General features: G+C 42.5%; 1 protein-coding gene across 2 annotated transcripts in view; it reads right to left on the bottom strand.

Annotated features, from left to right (window-relative positions):
• Nucleotides 1–1,423: 1,423 nt before the first annotated feature.
• LOC128684694 (uncharacterized) overlaps nucleotides 1,424–18,970 on the bottom strand; it is a 44,075-nt gene continuing 26,528 nt past the window's right edge. For both annotated transcript variants that reach the window (XM_070099158.1, XM_053770969.2), the window contains exons 3-4: nucleotides 12,167–18,605; nucleotides 1,424–5,547 (exon numbers count right to left, since the gene is read on the bottom strand). In XM_070099158.1, coding sequence (XP_069955259.1) covers nucleotides 15,597–18,605 — 3,009 coding nt within the window. In that variant the 3' untranslated portion in view covers nucleotides 1,424–5,547; nucleotides 12,167–15,596. The remainder of the gene's footprint in view (nucleotides 5,548–12,166; nucleotides 18,606–18,970) is intronic.

Genomic DNA, 18,970 nt, shown 5'->3' with positions numbered 1-18,970 from the left:
TGCATCACTGTTGGTCGGTGGTGTAGAATTCATTATCTACCCAGCCTCTTATGTTAGGGTAGACTGGATATTCGCCATCCACTATTTCTTCTAACTCTTCTCCAGGTGGATTAGTTGCTTGAGGTGAAGGTGATTGTGTTTTTGCTCTCTTGGCTTGCGGTTGGTTTGGGTGAGGTGAGGAAGCTGTTTGGTCTGTAGCAGTGGTGGGTGAAGTCAAGGGTGGCATCTCATTGATGGAATAAGATAGTCTCGTCACAAGTTGGATTATTATTATTTTTTTTTTCCAACAAGTTGGCCGTCTCCCACCGAGGCAGGGTGACCCAAAAAAGAAAGAAAATCCCCAAAAAGAAAATACTTTCATCATCATTCAACACTTTCACCACACTCACACATTATCACTGCTTTTGCAGAGGTGCTCAGAATACAACAGTTTAGAAGCATATACGTATAAAGATACACAACATATCCCTCCAAACTGCCAATATCCCAAACCCCTCCTTTAAAGTGCAGGCATTGTACTTCCCATTTCCAGGACTCAAGTCCGGCTATATGAACATATTATTATTACTATAATCAAAAAGAAGCGCTAAGCCACAAGGGTTATATAGTGTCACAAGTTGGAGATAGTTTTGCTTAAGAGTAACTTTCGGGAGGCAAGTTTGATGATGTCAAAAGATAGAGAATCCGGGAATGTAAAACTGGGCATGTTTAACCTGGAGTTCGTTGATGACTGTGTTGAAGGATTTTGGTTTAGCTATATCAGTTTATCGAGTCTTTTGAGGAAGATAGTTCTCTTGGCCCTTAAGGCCGGAGAGGACGTGACTTTAAGCTTCGTTCAGTGGCGGTGGTGAGTAGTGTTTCAGCCTAAATATAATCGTTGCAGATGACAATGAAGGCATTATGTAGCATTAGAATAGTATTAAACTTGACCTGCAAGCCGCCCCTAATGGCAGCTAGAAGTGCAAGTTTTGATGAGCCGTTCACAGTTCCACTGGAAGATTTGATCTTTACACGATTTGAGTCATTCATCGTGGAGATCAAAGATGTTGACGGTGAAGGTAAAAGTTCCCCTCCCCAACGGGCATCGTAGGGAGACTGCAGAGGTGAGTCAGAACGAGTGTGACTGGCCAGGGCGAAGTCTGCAGAGCGAATCTCTTCAGTCTTGAATCTGAATCGTGTTTTTTTTTCTTGTAACTATAGGTATTTGAGCTTTTGCACACGGCATTTGGGGAGAACAAACAAACTGTTACCCCCCCCCCCCAAAAAAAAAAAAAAAAAAAGAGAAATGTATAGCATTAACGATAAAAAAAATACCGTTGCTGTTGAACATAAATTTTAGTTATTGTTCGTTGTTGCGTTTATGGCTTTATGTACGAGCACTCGCTTGTATTTTTTTTAATCAGGTATTCAATAAAACTACAAATTATGGTTATTGATATTTCATTTTTTTATTACTAAGTGATTTCAGTGCAGTACTTAATCAGCTCGACTCGTATCAGGAATACTAGAATGCTGCATTCTAAGCTCACTATTATTTCTGTTTAATATCACTAAGCTTCGTGATACATTGTAATAATGTGAACCAGTGCTGCTTGTGAGTGCTACCACACTTATCTTTAATCCAGTTCAGGATGACATTTAACAACACAGTAAATTAACTCCAAAAGCTATCATCATGCATGACAACTGACAACCTTACATTTTACACTTAATAAACTATACTATATAATGTGTCGGAATAAAACCAACATATATAGGTTAATATAAATACATGTATACCTAATACACAGAAGAGGAGCGGGTCTTAAAACCGGTCTGGGCATCTGTCAGCTATCAGGTGGGCTCGACAGCTGTCAGTGCCACACTAACACTGCTGACTCAAGAAAATTAGACATGCAACATCTGGGTGTCTTTATTTGTAGACGTTTCGCCATCCAATGGCTTTGTCTATACAGTACAAAGACATAATGTGAAGAATTATATGCAAAAGATGAGGTAATTAGTCCCTCAACCTTAGAGTTGGTGAAGTACTAGTACTGTAGTCTTGAACTGAAGCAAGGTCATGAAGCTTGGTCCAGGACTTCTTCAGTTCCTTCATGGTTACGGTGCTCTTCACCAACTCTAAGGCTGAAGGATTGATTACCTCATCGTTGGTATATAACTTTTCACATTGTCTTTGTACTGATAAAGCCACTGTATGGTGTAACGTCTACAAATAAAGACAACCAGATGTTGCACATGTGTCTAATTCTTCATCTTATCAGTATTGTGTACCATATGTGTACAAGACACACTGCTGACTGCCGAAGACCAGAGGCTGTTTTCACTCCCATTTTCAAATTCAAATTCAAATTCAAAGTTTATTCTCTATAAGGATTACAATGCTGAGTTTACAGAAATTTGGTTATTGTTTGGTTTACATGTAGTAAAATTGTGATTACAGAGTGTACCACTAGAACGCTTAGCATGGCTAGGCATTTCGGGCATACTTAGTTTTATTCTTAATTGTAAAATATTACAAATTATGAGGTAAGTTGGTATTATGGCTAAGTGACTAAATACTAGTTTGTGAGTTTAGCAATGTGAATGCTTTTGTTTTGACACAGTACATAGTTTCAGTATTGGAGTATCACAGGATTCATTATTTTAAGACCGAGATTAATATTTCTGTTTATGGTCAAATGAGTGAGTGAGTGTAAGTGTGAACCACCAGGTGGTATTCGTGTAGTTAGTTGACGGGGTGTATCAGGGAGATAAGATGTTTTCTAATGGTAGTTTTGAAGGTGATGAATGTGTCTGCAGTTCTAGAGTTCTCAGGTAGGGTATTCCAGATTTTAGGGCCTTTGACATACATTGAATTTTTGTAAAGGTTTAGTTGGACACGGGGAATGTCATAGAGATGTTTGTGTCTGGTGTTATGCCTGTTATGCAGAGCATAACAAGGGAGTTTCTATATAGTAGTATGTCATTGTTGTCAGCTAGGACTGTATACCTTGTACATGTACTTGTAGTAAATAAAGCTGTATAGTCCTTGTGGCTTAGCGCTTCTTTTTGATTATAATAATAATAATGTAGTAAATAAAGATATTATTATTCCAAGACCATAATGACCAACATCAGCTATCTGACGCTGTTGTAGTTAACAGCAAGCAAACATCTCCCAGCCACAGTCACCCAAGAGACCTGCATGGAGACCACCCTACAGCTTATCAAGGACCACCTTCACCCTAACATACGTAGTGATGACCTAAAGGATGCAAACTGATGGGCTACCAAGCAGGTAAAAAAAACAGTGCTGTTAAAATTCCAAACTAGCCTACAAAGAAACAACCTACTAAAAACATCTATTTCTATGAAAACTGATGTTTACGTCAATGAGTGCCTTACCAAAACAAGACAAAACCTTCTTTATCGGCTAAGAAAATTACGCTATGCCCAAAAAATCCACCAGTGCTTTGTGAGGGATGGAAAAATCGCAGTTAGGAAACAGCCCACTGGGAAGAGATACTTCATCTCTACAGAACATGACCTTAAAACATTCCTAAGTGAGGCTGGACTAACAGAATCAGAGTAAAGTGCAGATAATACCCACAGTCCACAGTTAGTGTTATATTGTCATAAATTTGTGCCCCCCTAAAATTCTAATACCCCAACTACTTTTGATTGTCATTGTTGTATTCAACGACCATTCTACCTCATAGTCTTAATTGTGTTTAATATCTACAGAATCTATCTCCTTTTTTTACAACTTACCGCATCACTGTTCCATCTTATTTTATTATAAACTAGCCATAACTTGTCCTCAATAATTCTACCTCACTTTAAGAAATACTCAATTGCCCAATTTTATTCTAAAATCCCTATTATTGCCCAATTTTGCTTTAAACTATATTGATCAAACTTATTGTAAACTTCTTTTATTGACCATTTTATTCTATACTTTTTTAAACTAGTATTTTCAACTACAACTTTTATATTATCCAGTCTACCATCTTACTAGCATATTATAACCAAGTCATTGCCATTTTTATTTTTATCATTTTTTTTTATTATTATTCTTTTGCTACCTTAACTTGTATATTTTATCTTGTCAATTTAAATCTAGTTATACTCTAATTCTTGTAAACAACTTATATAAGACCTTAGTGCAATTACAATTGAGAGTCTTGTGCCTTTTTTATATTATTAGATTAAACTCAGTTGTACTATAGTCAATACCAAATTCATTATATTAGACCATATTGCAATTACTAGTGAGAAACTCGTGCTATTTTTAATTTGTATTTTTATATTAGATTAAATATAGTTGTACTATAGCTCATTCTAGCTCAAAACATAGACTCCACAAAAGTCATTATATTAGACCTTAGTGCAATTACAAGTGAGAGTCTTGTTCTCTGATCGACACCATGCGTAACCCTTCTAGGGTAGGGTAGGTGCCTGAGCCCGAGCCTTTAGCTCATAAGACTGTCATTCCCATTTGCCCCCTTGGGGCGGGGATGGCAGACCAGAGAGGCCTAGTTTGTGGCTAGGCCTGGGGACAGTTGGTCCCAAAGATGAGGAGGTACTTGTGCCTCCTCCCATGGGAGACTTAGGTCTCAGACACTCCCTAAAGAGGGAGCCAAGGCCGGGCCACCACTTGGAAAAGGCCCGGGCCGGGAGAATACCGGCTAATATTTAATAATAAGTCTTGTTCTATTTTAAATTTGTATTTTTATATTACTAGTTTATACCTAGTTGTACTTTAGTTCATTCCAGCACAACACATAGACAACATCAACTTCATTATGTGTAGTAGTGACTATACTCTATATGACCAAAATACTCTAGCTATATACTTATCCAAACTTCCCACCACTACAGATATCAGTACTAGAACTCAACACACAACTCAGGATATAAATAACCATAATTTAAACCTAGAAGATGATTGATCATGTTGACCCTGATCTAAACCTCCATAATCTGACACCCAATCAAAACCTATTGGAAAATAACTGCCTTTATTACACAGCATCACAGGCCAGCACTATCCTAAACAATGCTAAAAGTCTATCAGTACTTAACTACAACATCAGGTCCTTAAGCAAACACTATGATGACCTCCTGGCACTCCTTGAATCTAAAGACACCCTTCTCCTGCATTATTCTTACTGAGACCTGGCTTAAGCAGGACACAACAGATATCTACCCTCTACCAGGATACACAGCAATTCACAACTGCAGACCAAACCAAGTTGGGGGTGGTATTGCAATCTATTACTCTAACCAATTATCTTGTATTAGCACCACTTGCTTTAGTGATGAATATGGGGAATACATTTTTTCTAATTTTACTGTAAAAAACCTTAAGACACCTATAACAATCGGTGTCATTTACCGGATACCTCACACAAACATCCCAAATTTCAGTGAGAAATTAAAATCACTAATAACAAACAGACAAATGAATAAGCACCACCTTCTCTTAGCTGGAGACTTCAACATCAACCTTGGCTTACTAGATGATCAGCCTGTAACTGATTTCATCAACAATATGAACAACACCTCTTCAAGGGGGGCTCCTTGGCGTGGTGAAGAGGCTCTTGGTCTGAGGAATTAGACCTATCGGTCTTCTTCCTCAGACCGAACCTGATTACCCCCCAATCTCCCCTCCCCTATCCCATCCTCCCCATCCTCCCCTTTTTCCTTTCCTCCTCCTCCTCCCCACTCCTCCCTTTTGCCCTTCCTCTTTTTGTCCTTTGGGATTTCTCCCACAGGCGCGCTAGTTCCTAGGTAGGAGAAAGGACACCGGGGTCCATCCCATTCCGTTGAGGTTTCTTGGCGGTGGCGTAGTTTGCCGTGGAATCTGGATTGCCTAGGGATGTCCCGATCCCTCTCCGGTATCCCGGAGTAGCTTTGGGTGTCTTTTGGGCGACGGGTGTAGCTCTGGAAGCCACCTTTCGGATTCCGGGGGTGGTGGCTGAAGGAGGTATGCTTTGTGGCGGATATCCGGCCGCCCTCTCTTTTGTCCACCGAGGTAGCTCGGCAGATGTGAGGTTGCTATCCCAGATTGCTGGTTTACTGGCATGAAGGGTAGGGTATGGCACGGGTTCCATGCTGCATCTGCGCTACTAGCGGTGTCGAGTCCTCTTGGGCGCGGAGGGAGATTTCTGGCCCTTTCATCCCTCCTAGGAACTATCCCTCCCCGGTCCCCCCTTTTTTTTTCTTTTTTTTATTTTTATTTTCTTTTCTTCTTTCTTTTTTTTTCTTAAAAACAAAAAGAAAGAAGTAACCTAACCATGGCAGCCCTAGTCCATGAACCTGGTACCCCCGGGCCCCTTCTTGATACCGCACCCCGTTCTGACCCCGCCTCGTCTTTGGACCACTCTTCAGACATTCCTCATGCCTCTGTACCTATTGCCGGTGCTGTTTCCTCACCCGCTTCAGGTACTGAGGCCTCGACTGACTCCTTCGATTTATCAGACCTTCGCTCTCCTCTGACTATGCTTCCGGCCTCTCCCTCTACGGTGCGGCAATTTTCAAATCGCCGACCCGTTCCACGTCGGACCAACTCTGGTCCCACGCCTAAACGTCAACGACAATTACCTGCTGATGATACTTCTCCACCTTCACCTTCTCGTTCTTCTCAGAAACGATCGACACGTCCTTCACTACCTTTCCACGCTCAGTTTCAGACTGAACAGTGGACTAAATTCTTCACTTTACGACCAACTTCCTCTACTGCCTATCTTTCTGACCATAGTATTGGCAAGGCACTCCTACGCCATGTTGGTAAAGATATTTCTTTTCATGCTCTTAAGAGCGGTACGCGCATCATTACCGTACAGAATGCTACCCAGGCTCGTGAGCTCTCTCGTCTTACCCATATAGATACTGTTCCTGTCACCCTTGAAAAACATCATTCCCTCAATTCTTGTAGTGGTACCGTTATTCTGCCCCATACCATAGTTCAACAAAATTTCCAGACATGTGGCACCGACATTCTAGAACAGCTGGAACTCCAAGATCTCCCAATCCTCAAGGTAGACACTTACGTTCTTCCTGCCCGTGGGCGGAGACGATACCCTAGCAATGTGGCTCGTTTAACTTTTGACAGCCGAGAACTCCCATCCTCCGTTTATATAGCAGGACATCGGTTACAAGTTCGAAAGGTGATCCCTACACCACAACAGTGTAGAAATTGCTGGCGATTTGGCCATCCAGCGAAATATTGCAGATCTATCGCCGAATGCCCAGTCTGTGGTGCCGATGACCATTCTAATACGTCTTGCAATCGATCTCCCTCTTGCCTTAACTGTCATGAGGCTCACCCTTCGTACTCTCGCCGTTGTCAGGTCTATTTAAACGAGCGGGAAATCCGTTACCTCAAAGAGACAGAAGGTCTCCCTTATGCCATGGCAGTTTCTCATCTCCGCCTCCAAGGGAGACTCCCACGTGTTTCTTATTCCCGTGTTTCAAAACGTCCCCCCACTTCTGGTATCCCATCTTCTACACCCACCTCTGTGGTTACCTCTCCCATAATCACTCCTGTATCTAATCCTTTTGCTGTCCTCGGCTCAGACGTCCCTACTTCAACGCCTCAGTCTAATCTCGCTTCTTCGAGTTCTCTCTTACAAGCCTCAGTATCGACGAGACCTCGTACGACACCTCTTCCCAATCGTCCCTCTACTTCTCAAAAGTCAAAAAAAGGTCCGGTAACACCTCCTACCCATCTTCCACCTCCTCATTTTACCCTCCCTGTCTCTGTCCCTAGTTCTTCCCCTCTCACTGGCTCAGTTACAAGTGCAGAGGTTCACCCTCCTCCTCGTAATGTACCTTCCTCCCCTGTTCCCTCCCAAGTTTCTTCCTCTTCTGCCACCTCCCAGGTTCCTGTCTCTTCTGTCCCCTGCCACGCTTCTCCAGTTCCCTCCACCCTTTCGCCCCCCCCTACCTTGGTACAGTCCAATACAGTTCCAATCTTTACTCATCCTCCCCCTACCATTCCCAATATTGTCTCCCATACGACATCTCTGAATTCCGAAACACTTGAAGCAATCTCTGAATATATTGCAGAGACCAAACCATCAATGGACACTGATCCACCTTCCGCTCTTCCTCTCTCCTCTGCTCCATCTGCGCAACTCCTTTCTTCACAGCGCACCGTTCCTTCGCTGCTTGAACATTTTCCACTGCCTCCGCATGTGGACTTTTCTAACCCTTCTAGTCCGTAGGAACCCTTACCTGCGGATTTCAAGTATCTTTATCATTGCCAATCATGGCCTTTTTACAGTGGAATATACGCGGCCTCAGGGGTAATCGGGGTGAGCTTCAGATGTTACTCTCCCAGTTTGCCCCTGTTGGTGTTTGCTTACAGGAACCAAAATTACACTCTGCTGTTATTTCTCACATCTCAGGCTATAATTTATTGTATTCTTCAGATCCTTTTCCTGATGGGACCTTTAATGAAAGTGCCCTTCTTCTCCGCACTGATATTCCGTACCATCAGCTATTTGTTCATACTTCGCTGCATTACACAGCAGCCCGTATCCACTTACATAGGTGGTATACGCTCTGTTCTTTATATCTCTCTCCTTCTCGGGCATTATCTATTCCGGATTTTGCCTTCCTTGTTTCGTCATTACCGCCACCGATTCTGTTACTTGGTGATTTTAATGCCCACCATTTCCTCTGGGGAGGGTCTCACTGTGATTCCCGTGGAATTCAGTTAGAGGCTTTTCTTGCCACCCACCCCCTCCATGTTTTAAATACAGGTACTCACACCCATTTTGATCCTCGGACTCATACTCTCTCTTGCATCGATCTCTCAGTTTGCTCTTCCTCCGCCGCATTAGACTTTACTTGGTCTGTTCTCCCGGACTTACATGACAGTGATCATTTCCCAATCATTCTTACTTCCCCTTCATATTCGCCACCTCTTCGCACCCCACGCTGGCAATTTAATCGGGCAAATTGGAACCTTTACTCACACCTGACTGTTTTTAAAGAGGTTCCTTCTTCGTCCTCCATCGATGAGCTTTTACACCTCTTCTCGTCCTCCGTTTTCACCGCAGCTTCTCATTCTATACCCCAAACTTCGGGCAGGCATTCTCAGAAATGCGTGCCTTGGTGGTCTCCTGCTTGTGCTCGTGCAGTACGTTTGAAACGCGCTGCATGGGGCAGGTACCGGTACAATAGAACCACAGAGCGACTCCTTGATTTTAAACAGAAGCGTGCGATCGCTCGCCGTGTCATCCGTGACGCTAAACGCACTTGCTGGCGAGATTATGTCTCCACCATCACCTCTGCTTCCTCTATGAGTGCAGTCTGGAAAAAAGTACGAAAACTGAGTGGTAAATATTCTCCTGACCCGGCTCCTGTTCTGCGGGTTGCCGGTGTTGATATAGCAAACCCACTAGATGTTGCCAATGAAATTGGCAATCATCTGGTCCGTATTTCTCAGGGACTCCATCTATGCCCCTCATTTCTTTCCTCAAAGTCTGCCAGAGAGTTAGCACCCTTGGACTTTTCTTCTCTCAGAGAAGAACAGTATAATGTGCCTTTTACACTTCAAGAACTGGAGGCAACACTCTCAGCTTGTCGATCATCGGCAGCTGGGCCCGACGACATTCATATTCGTATGCTGCAACATTTACATCAGTCAGCCCTTGCAGTCCTATTACACCTTTACAATCTTATTTGGTCACAAGGAGTTCTTCCACAGCTGTGGAAATCCGCCATTGTTCTCCCTTTCCGCAAACCAGGCACTACGGGACATGAAACCTCCCACTATCGTCCCATTGCTCTTACCAGTGCAGTTTGCAAAGTAATGGAACGTCTAGTAAATAGACGTTTAGTGTGGTATTTAGAGACACACAACAGTCTCTCCACTCGTCAATATGGCTTTCGTAAGGGACGTTCTACCATAGACCCCTTACTGCGCTTGGATACGTATGTTCGTAATGCCTTTGCGAATAACCACTCAGTTATTGCCATATTTTTTGACCTTGAGAAGGCATATGACACAACTTGGAGGTATAATATTTTAGCCCAAGCCCACTCCTTAGGCCTTCGAGGCAATCTACCATCCTTCCTTAAGAACTTTTTAACTGACAGGCATTTCCGTGTTCGGGTTAATAATGTGCTCTCCCCGGACTTTGTCCAAGCTGAAGGTGTCCCCCAGGGATGTGTTCTGAGCACAACACTTTTTCTCCTTGCTATTAATGATTTGGCCTCTAGTCTTCCATCAAATATTTGGTCATCACTCTATGTTGATGACTTTGCTATTGCCTGTGCAGGCGCTGACTGTCACCTCCTTACAGTTTCTCTCCAGCATGCAGTCGACCGTGTTTCCAATTGGGCCACCACACATGGGTTTAAATTTTCCAGCACTAAAACCCACCAAATCACTTTCACTAGACGCTCTGTCATCTCTGATCATCCTTTGTACCTCTATGGCTCACGTATCCCTGAACGTGATACAGTCAAGTTTCTGGGCCTCCTCTTTGATCGTAGGTTATCCTGGAAACCTCACATTACCTCTCTGAAGGCAACTTGTCACAGCCGGCTGAACCTTCTTAAAACCCTTGCTCATCTTTCGTGGGGAGCTGATCGTCGAACCCTCCTTCACCTACATTCCACCCTTATTTTATCGAAACTTGATTATGGTGACCAGATCTATTCAGCGGCATCTCCTGCTACTCTCTCTAGCCTTAACCCCATTCATCACCAAGGATTACGTTTATGCCTTGGTGCTTTTCGCTCTTCCCCTGTCGAAAGCCTCTATGCAGAAGCGAACGTTCCATCCTTATCCGATCGCCGTGATGCCCATTGCCTGCGCTACTATGTACGCTCTCATGATCTCCGCAATCCTTCCATTTATAGAATGGTCACTGATATTAGTAGACATTCTTTATTTGTTCGCCGCCCCTGCTTACTCCGTCCCTTCTCTCTTCGCCTTCATTCGCTCTTGTCTTCTCTTCAACTACCACCTTTCTATGTACATGTAGCATCTCACTTTTCCCTACCCCCCTGGGAGGTCCCAGCTGTTCGAGTCTGTTCTTTCTCCCTCCCTTGCTCGAAAGCCCAACTGTCTACGGTCGCTTCCCGCTCTCTTTTTCTTGACCACTTTCACTCTCATTCTCATGCCATTGCTGTGTACACAGATGGCTCTAAGTCTTCTGACGGCGTAGGATTCGCAGCAGTGTTTCCGGACAGCGTCGTACAAGGGCATTTACTATCTTCAGCTAGTATTTTTACTGCTGAATTATATGCCATCCTTACAGCACTTATCCGTATTGCATCTATGCCTGTGTCATCATTTGTGGTTGTCTCAGACTCCCTTAGTGCTTTACAGGCTATACAAAAATTTGATACACCTCACCCCTTAGTCCTCCGTATCCAACTTTGGCTACGCCGCATCTTTACTAAGCATAAAGATATTGTTTTTTGTTGGGTCCCTGGTCATGTTGACGTACAGGGCAATGAACAGGCAGACACTGCTGCGCGGTCAGCAGTACATGACCTACCAGTTTCTTACAGAGGTATTCCATGTACGGACTATTTTGCTGTAATATCTTCCCACCTTCACACCCGTTGGCAACAACGTTGGTCTACTATGCTCGGCAACAAACTTCAGTCTATTAAACCGAGTATAGGTTACTGGCCGTCTTCTTATCACCAGTGTCGAGGTTGGGAGACTACTCTCTCCCGTCTTCGCATTGGCCATACTCGTCTTACTCATGGATATCTCATGGAGAGGCGTCTTGCTCCTCTCTGTGAGAATTGCCAAGCTCCATTATCAGTCAGCCACATTCTGTTGGACTGCCCACTTTATCAACGAGCACGCAGAATTTACCTCTGTCGTCGTCTTCGCCCCGCTGCTCTCTCTTTACCTTCCCTTCTCGCTGATGGACCCACCTTTCATCCGGACTCTCTTATTGACTTTTTGACAACGACTGACTTACTTCACAAATTCTGATACTTTCAGCCCTTTCTACTTGTATCTCTTGCTACCCTCTACCCCCGTACTATCCCCTGCCCCGCTGTTTTCTGTAACCTGCTGATCATCCCCCCTCCCTCCTGCCATCCAATTCCCTTGCTTCCTTCCCTACCCTGCAGCGCTGTATAGCCCTTGTGGCTTAGCGCTTCTTTTTGATTATAATAATAATAATAATATGAACAACACACTTCTCATACCAACAATAACTAAACCAACCAGGCTCACTGAGACAAGTGCAACCATAATAGACCACATATGGACCAATATACTAGCCCCCCTTAAATCAGGGATAATCACATAGCACTACAGACCACTACCCTACCTTCCTCCTGACAAACATTAGTAAACCACCACTTGAATACAACAAAGTCTCATTTAGACTCCATGACGAGGCCTCAATAAGGAAGTTCACAGCTGACCTAGAGATTGTTGACTGGCCTACAGAATTCTCCAAGGCCAATGGTATTGATGACTGGACAGACATTTTTCTTAACAAATTACTTAGACTATACAACAAACATTGTCCTATAAAAACAAAACAGATCACAAACAAACGGCTTGGTTGCCCATGGCTAACCAGCACCATTCTGAAATCCATTGACAAGAAACACCAATATGAAAAGCAATACAGACAGGGCTTAATACACAAAGATATTCTTAAACACTATTCATCAGTTCTCACCAAAGTAATAAAGAAAGCCAAATAACTATACTACTCCAGTAGATTCACAGACACTAGAGGAGATATAAAAAAGACCTGGAAAACACTCTCTCAGATTCTAGGGACCCACAAACTGAAAAAAAACAAGAATATTGTCCTAACTAAACCTAATGAAACACCACTACATCCCACTGACACAGCTAACAAGATAAACGACTTCTTCTCAACCATAGGATCTAATCTCGCCAATAAAATCCCACATACCAATGCCCATGCTGGGGACTACCTAGATGGGAATTTCCCAAATTCCTTCTATCTTGCACCAACTGAGCCCTCGGAAGTCACCGAGATTATGAAGTCACTTAAAAACAACTCAGGGAATCTGTCTAATGTCCCACCATTACTGTACAAGCGAGCGGCCCACATCCTTTCGCATGCTATTTCATTACTTTTTAACAAGTCACTAGAAACTAGCACCTTCCCAAAACTACTCAAGATGGCAAGAGTTACACCAATACATAAAGGTGGTGACCCTACAGACTTAAACAACTATAGGCCAATATCAAACTTACCATTGCTATCCAAAATCTTTGAGAAACTCGAGCACAGGAAACTATATTCATTTATAACAGCACAAAACATACTCAACCCCTGCCAATTTGGATTCAGGAAAAATAAAAGCACTAACGATGCAATCATAAAAATGCTAGATCTGCTTTACACAGTATTGGAAAATAAGGAATATCCACTAGGAATTTTTATTGACCTAAGAAAAGCTTTTGACACAGTAGACCACGACATCCTACTCCACAAACTTGACCATTACGGTATAAGAGGCCATGCGCTTGCTTATTTCAAATCTTACCTTACTAATAGGTATCAGTATGTCACCATTAAAGAAACAGCATCAACAACATGGCCACTTGATACTGGAGTTCGGCAGGGAAGTGTCCTTGGTCCCCTGCTCTTCCTCATATACATCAATGATCTTCCAAACATATCCCAACACCTGAAACCCATTCTCTTTGCTGACGACACGACTTATGTCATCTCTCACCCTAATCTTGCCACCCTCAACACCATTGTTAACAAGGAGCTGATCAAAATATCGACTTGGATGACAGCCAATAAACTTACGCTTAACACTGACAAAACCTACTATAATATGTTTGGTAGCAGAGCAGGAGATGCACAAATTAACATTAAGATCGACAACACTCTAATTACCAGACAAAATGAGGGCAAATTCCTAGGCCTATACCTTGACAACAACCTGAATTTCAGCACCCATATCCAACACATAACCAAAAAAGTATCCAAAACGGTTGGGATCCTCTCCAAGATACGATACTACGTGCCGCAAAATGCCCTTCTCACACTGTACCACTCACTTATTTATCCATACCTCACCTATGCTATTTGTGCTTGGGGATCAACTGCAGCAACACACCTAAAGCCAATAATAACCCAACAAAAAGCTGCAGTAAGAATAATCACTAAATCCCATCCCTGGCAACACCCCCCCCCCACTCTTCATAGATCTAAACTTACTCCCTGTTCAGTACATCCACACTTACTACTGTGCAATCTACATCTACAGAACCTTAAACTCCAATATCAACCTTGACCTAAAACGCTTTCTTGATAGTTGTGACAGAACCCACAGGCATAACACCAGACACAAACATCTCTACGACATTCCCCGTGTCTGACTAAACCTTTACAAAAATTCAATGTATGTCAAAGGCCCTAAAATCTGGAACACCCTACCTGAGAACTCTAGAACTGCAGACACATTCATTACCTTCAAAACTACCATTAGAAAACATCTTATCTCCCTGATACACCCCATCAACTAACTACACGAATACCACCTGGTGGTTCACACTTACACTCACTCACCCATTTGACCATAAACAGAAATATTAATCTCAATCTTAAAATAATGAATCCTATGACACTCCAATACTGAAACTATGTACTGTGCCAAAACAAAAGCATTCACATTGCTAAACTCACAAACTAGTATTTAGTCACTTAGCCATAATACCAACTTACCTCATAATTTGTAATATTTTAAAATAAAGAATTAAACTAAGTCTGCCCGAAATGCCTAGCCATGCTAGGCGTTCTAGTGGTACACTCTGTAATCATTATTTAACTACATGTAAACCACACAACAACCAAATTCTGTAAATTCAACATTGTAATCTTTATAGAGAATAAACTTTTAAATCATGATTCAAAAAAACCCTCTCATAACAATGACTTAGAATGTAGACGACACAAACCTCCATTACTCAAAGGTTTAAATTTGCTCGATATAGAAAGCGTCCGCACATTACTGCACAAGGTGCTTAGTATAGCTATAAGCATTTACCTTCATTCAGGTATTTAATGTCGCCATTATCTTTCTATCCTTAATTCACCATTATCTTTATCCTTAATAATGACTACAACTGATAAAAAAAACACATTACTTTCTTTGCTACCTCTGCATATGAAAAATATCAGAAATATCACTGTACAAGCCCCTTGAAAGGGAGTTTTGTTGCAGACACTATCTTAACAAACACCAATATGCTACAATTGGGATCACCCTCTCTTGTAACTAATTGTCCTTCCTTCACCATTTCCACCATCACTTCATATCTGTCATGTGGCACTGAATGATCCTTAAGGGTTTAATGATTTTGGTAAATATAATGAATGTAAATAATCATAATAGACAAGGGATTACACTCGAAGGAGCAGCTGAACATTTAAGGAATTTAGGAAATGGTATTGTGGTACCGACAAGATGTGGAAAAGGACAGTTATGTACAGTTCAGGACATTGATTAAAGGAAACGTTTCGCCTCGAGTGGCTTCTTCAGTCCTAGGACTGAAGCTACTCGTGGCGAAACGTTTCCTTTAATAAATGTCCTGAACTGTACATAACTGTCTTTTTCCACATTTAAAGACCTGATAAACCCTCCTCATAGTACAATTTTTGCAAGTTCTCCAAATCCTCCGTGAAAGGTTCAACTGCTTGTCGTGGAATGGGCGTTTTGATTGTGCCGGACTCGAGGGATGAAATAACAGTGGAGATATCACTGTCTCTGAGGCTGTAAGCTGCAAGATGCAAGCCATGGGGAAAGACTTTAGAATCACGACGCTCTACTGACGAGTGTTGGTTATAACGCCTGTTGGGTATCAGGAAATAGGGACAAGCACGACACTGACAAGCATTACCCAACAGACCTACAGCAGGACGGTATCTCTTGTAGACCTCTTCAAAGGTTGTATCAGTCACTTCCACTCCTTGTTCTGTGGCTTCTGATAGTATAAGTTGCCTCGTCATTGGTTGTACCACTTCTCTGTGGGCATCGTCATATGCTTTTAACCATGCACTTTCTAGTTGTTTTACTATTTCACGAATAAGTTCCTTGGCTATAATGCGATAATTCTCCTGCTGCACCTTCTTGGTTACTAAATTAAAACTGGCATCGTAGTCGCCCATTGGTGTAGTCAGTCGGTCCCGAGAGGATCTGTACTGCAGTGCATGAGCAGTATACATAAACACACTTCGTTCACTGAACAAGTCAGTAATAACCTCCTCTCTTAGGCCAACCTCCATGGCAAACGCCTTCAGAGTGAACCACGACAAGTCTCCAGCTAATGACAGGCTACGCAGCCGTTCAACCTCTTTCATGTCCACTACTATAGGAATCAGTGCTGTCAACTTTTCTTTCAGACTTTTTATTTCTATCACTGCAGATTTTCTGGCTGCTTGCTGTACCTGTTCTAGGGTGTAAAATTCCTCCAAAAGGAATCTTTCAGACCCTGCTATTTTTTTCTTGGCTTCGGCAATGTAATTCCGAACCCATTCTCTTTTGAGCTCTTGATCAGCAAGTGTTCTTGCAAAGAAATCTGTGAAGGGCGTTGAATGGTTGTCATTCGTCTTATAGTGAGAGAGGCAGCGACCGATGTACTCCAGTAGTATCATCCTCATAATGTTGGCCACAACACCAGCATCAGCAAGGTTCTCGCTCCGCTGATATATGTATAGTATAAACATGGGTTTAATGAGAGTCTCACATTTCAATGTTTTCTTATCGACCTGTATAATGCTTTCAGTCATAAGTGCCTGAGCAGCATCACTCTTGAGCACCTGCCAGTACTTTGTGTAGCTTGGTCGACTAAGGTACAAAGCTGCTGTTGCTTCTATACTTTCAATACGATGATGTACGTACTCGGGCCTGGGTGTGGTTGGGTACTCAAACAATATCCTTACCCATGTTACCCCTAAAGCTGCCATGTGAATGTTAAAATCTATAATATGTGGATTTTTTAAGATGGCAAAAGTCACACACATTGCATAAAGCCTTGTATTAACTATTGGTTCCATAAATTTAGCAGCAGTGGGCGAGAAGACTGGGATAATTGCATTACAGCGGGTCTCGCTGTCATTAGGGTTCACTTGCACTTCCTGGTTCTTGTCTGATGGGTTTTTTTTACCAGCTATGGACTCAAGTGCCACCTGGCTTAAGATGGTGTATGGATCCTTCAGCAGTGAGCGAACACCTAATGACCAGGGATTGATGCTGACAGAGTCCCTGCTGGGAGCATGCACTGGGATGCCAGAAATGGTGAAATCCTTGAGGAACTCAAATTTGTTAAGATTCATCATCATCTCAAAGTCTGGGTCCTGGAGGTCAGATACAGTGGATGATAAAGTAATTCTACAACAATCTTCTGCAGTATTGTCAATCTTCAGAACATTTGGTTTGTATTCCTTATAAATCTTCATAAACTCTATGCAGTCCTTTGTGTAATCCTCATCTGTGTGACCTTTCATCTGTAAAACTTTAGTTTCATATTTTCCTCCTCCAACTGTTGTGCTCAGAATATTTTCTGCCAGCTCCAGCTCACTATTGAATTTAGAATTTGTTATTATTGCTCTTATCTTATTGAACAATGTCCTGAAGTCTGTTTCATACACTTTAAACTCTTTTCGTGTAAGACGCTCTTTGATTGTGCCTGGCTTGAAGTCTCTGAGTATGTCGAGTTGTGTTTCTAGGAGCCGCTCCATGAAGGGTAGCACATTCGAGGGGACACGCTCTTTCTTGTTGTGAATTTGGATGATAACAGAGTTCCACTGTCGATATACTTTGTTCAGAATGGACAAGTTCATTTCCCGAGGTTCCAGTGAGATATGGCAAATGTTTCTGCCAAGTCTGAGTGTGAGTCGTTGCAATGTTTCTGGGCCATACGGGTAATACACCCACTCCTTCAGGTGCAAAATGTCCCTTTTTACCCCTCCTGGCAGAGAAAACCCAGGCACTGATAGTTGTATGCATCTAGAAGACCCTCCAGATAATATATCAGCAATCTGTCTTATTTGTTCCTGTACGTTATCTTCAGTTTTGGCCCAGAAAAGAGAGGGAAGGTTTGCTCTTCCATTATGCAAACGTGATCGAATGCTGATGCTGTATTGCACAGGAAAGTCACTGCCTGCTCCTAGCACAAAAACATCACATGTTTTACCCTTTGCAGCAGTCATTTGGCAAATAACTTTGGTTGGTTTAACATCTGTGGAATTATGATGTCCGTCAGTGATGAGAAACACCTTGACATACCTCTCTTTGCACTTGTAAACCTCGTCTACAACAGTCTGCAGAGCGCCAGTTAGGTCGGTGGTACTGCGATCCAAGTCGCTGTATTCTAACTTCGTCCCTGACCTCTTCAGTTCAACTTTGGTGCCAAAGGTAAACAGATTAGTACGTCCGACCAAATAAGGGGTAATGTACTCGTTCCAGCTATCCACTAAACGTCTCCAGTAATGGTTCATGGAACCTGACACGTCTGCCATGAGTATATTGTAGGTGCTAGACGCGTAGGAGTTTTTGTTTGTACTTTCTAACACATCTGGCATTGTAGATGGCATCTGTAGCACTGAATGAATCTTCTCTTCATCATTGTTCTGAAAAGAAAGAAACACTAATGAGAAAACAATAATTGTGAGTATATGCATTGCACTGCTGCTTGATACTCAAACATTTTTCACTAGCACAGGTACTGTATATTATTATTACTCACAAAATCGTAATAACACGATTGCAAACAAACCAGGGAACAGGTTGAGTTTGAACCCATGGCGAGTGAGTGGTAAAACTCAGGCCAGTGCATAAGCCACTGGGCCACCTGACTACAATAAGATTATCCAACTGGGTATATTTATACACCATAGGGTATGTGATAAACTCAAGGCATCATCGCTGTATGGACCTTACTGGGTCATACTATGATTATTATTATATAGTACCTGGAGAATCGAAGGTAATCAGG

Source organism: Cherax quadricarinatus, chromosome 5 (assembly GCF_038502225.1).
Source record: "Cherax quadricarinatus isolate ZL_2023a chromosome 5, ASM3850222v1, whole genome shotgun sequence".
Taxonomy (NCBI): domain Eukaryota; kingdom Metazoa; phylum Arthropoda; class Malacostraca; order Decapoda; family Parastacidae; genus Cherax; species Cherax quadricarinatus.
Note: the sequence above shows the minus strand (reverse complement) of the source record. Positions and strands in the feature narration are given on the sequence as shown.